This window comes from Aspergillus bombycis, assembly GCF_001792695.1.
Source record: "Aspergillus bombycis strain NRRL26010 chromosome Unknown contig00027, whole genome shotgun sequence".
Lineage (NCBI taxonomy): Eukaryota > Fungi > Ascomycota > Eurotiomycetes > Eurotiales > Aspergillaceae > Aspergillus > Aspergillus bombycis.
Genome location: NW_019170029.1, coordinates 1 through 2,265, shown reverse-complemented (window position 1 = coordinate 2,265; position 2,265 = coordinate 1). Strand labels below are relative to the sequence as shown.

The window sequence follows — 2,265 nt, the reverse complement described above, 5'->3', positions numbered from 1 at the left end:
TTTAGTATGACTTGAGATATGATCAACACAACTCTGTTGTAGAGAGAGAGAGAGAGACTGACTGAAAGAGAAGGATCCTTTCCAAAGGATTCGGAGAAATCCGCCTTCAATCGTGACCTTCCTAACTTGGAAGGTGGAGTAAATGTCTCCAAATCAAGGAAAGCGCCGCCTCGTGACCCCAACCCGTCAGATGCGCGCGCGTGATTCCGAAAGATTAATTTCACTGATCGATCGATAAGATATTGTCTGAAGACCTGCACGACAAACGGGTGGAGGAAACTTTGGACCTTATCCACTGTCCCCTGGAATTCTGTTCAGGTACAATCCAAAACAGGCAGGATAGGCGCGAAAAGACGCATCAGACCCAGACTTTCTCATCGGCATCTTAATCACCGAGACGAACCACCTCTGTTGCTGTGGTCCCGCACCGAAGACGGAGAACAACTTCCCTAACCGCGTCATCCACTGCTTTCCATCACCGCGTAGCAGTATCCTATTTAAATTCATAATTCAGCTTTAAAAGCAAGAGAAGCTCGGGCTCTCTGTTGCATCCTTTTAAACATTTTGGCTAGTGTTCGTTTTGTTGACTTTGCGCTGCTTCTACTAGCTCTTCTGCTCCCATCAACAGTACAGATCTAGATCTTTTCTTTATTCAGTACAACACAATGGTGGTATTCGTGGACTTAGACCATGATACATTCAGCAAGAATCAGTTCTCTCATGGAGCCGATGCTTTGCCGCATCTCTTCGCTGAACCGGGGAAGTCGACATTGTCCAAGTTGATGGTTGTCGGAGCTCCACAGTCCGCAAAGCTGCCTACTGACGATGATATTTCCACCAACCCAACACACGATGCACTACAGTCTCACTTGGAAGAACAAAATCACAATCAAAATGCCTTCTCAGCTGCTTTGGGCTGTTATCCGTATGCAACACTAGTGAACCAGGCTACGTTGTGTCTGGTTCGGTATTGTGGTGCTGACTAGAAGATTCAGGATCGTTAAAGAGATCGCCCGATCAGTGGATCTTAACACACTGCACGCCCTATCTCGGACATGCCGCCAATTCCATGCGAATCTGGCACCCTACCGCCATCAACTAGTCAAGCGAACCCTACGCTGCGAGAATGAATACATCGAGACGCTGTCAGACCTACTACGTAGCGGCACTCCAATCCCCGACAGCGTCAAGTCCGTGATCCGACTACTGAGCCAAGAGGCCAGGAGCTCTGGGCGTCTAACTGCTGGCAAAGTTGCCAAATGTGCCCGAGACATGGTTGGCGAGTGTCGGCGATGCTCCAAAGTGGTTTGTCGCGTACGTTGGTTGGACCCGATTGCCGAAAGCAAAGCAATACTAATGGCCCTCTCTAGAATTGCACAGCCAAACCACCAACCAGCAATATGCTGAAGAACCGCATCCGTCGTCTCTGCACCGCCTGTCAAACAGCACCGCTAGCCGATCTTCTTGCCTTGTCCCCCCCGAGCCTGTCTGCCTATGATACCCAGCCTTTGTCATCCGAGCAGCCTAGCTTTACAACCGAAGCTTTTCAGCGTACTCCTTGTTCCTGTGCAGACTCTGTCTGGCTCTGTCATCCGTGCGGAATGTTCGTACGCAACAGTGACACAACGTACCGCCGTGTATGGACATGGCGGACCAGGTACAGTACCTACCTGGGAGGACTAGGCACTGGCATTGGCGAAGGCTGTCAGGGAGTCAAATGCGGTCGTGGGGAAACTTGCCTGGCAGCTCAAGAAATTGAGCTCGAAGTAGAATGCGAAGCAGACGGGTCTTCAGGCAGTCCACACGGAACTGGATATGGAAATGCGGGATCACATAATCATCCGAACGACCGTCGGGACAGCCGTGAAGAAGAAGAGCCTGGGTATTTCCGACAAGAGATTATCGGAATTGGAGGTGTTGTCAAACATAAAGCCAAGAAACGGGTTATGGTGGGGGCCTGTGTCGTTGAACACGAAGATGAGAGAGAAACAGGCCAATATTTGGCCCGTGAAGAGGCTGGGCAACATCGAAGCTGGTGTGGATGGTGCTGGAGAGTCATTCCTTCCAAGGGTGACTTACAGAAGTGACTCAGACGTCGAGGGGTTTGTTTCACGTTTAGCATCACATAGCTAGCAATTGATTTTCTCCCACAAGCATCAATCGTACATACAAGTACATCAATCAACCATTCAACCGCATCAAGAAAGCAAGCCCAACCCTGTAAATGCCAAACAAACCCAAAGCTCCCACCACCCCAGAAATAGC

At 49.9% G+C, this 2,265-nt stretch overlaps 1 protein-coding gene across 1 annotated transcript; it reads left to right on the top strand.

Moving 5' to 3' along the window:
* Positions 1 to 665: 665 nt before the first annotated feature.
* Positions 666 to 2,087, top strand: ABOM_004386 (uncharacterized protein; the record flags this gene model as incomplete). The annotated part of the gene is made up of 3 exons (XM_022531516.1): positions 666 to 925; positions 996 to 1,314; positions 1,371 to 2,087. 3 exons carry the CDS (start codon positions 666 to 668, stop codon positions 2,085 to 2,087), a joined length of 1,296 nt encoding a protein of 431 aa, XP_022390695.1.
* Positions 2,088 to 2,265: the final 178 nt, after the last annotated feature.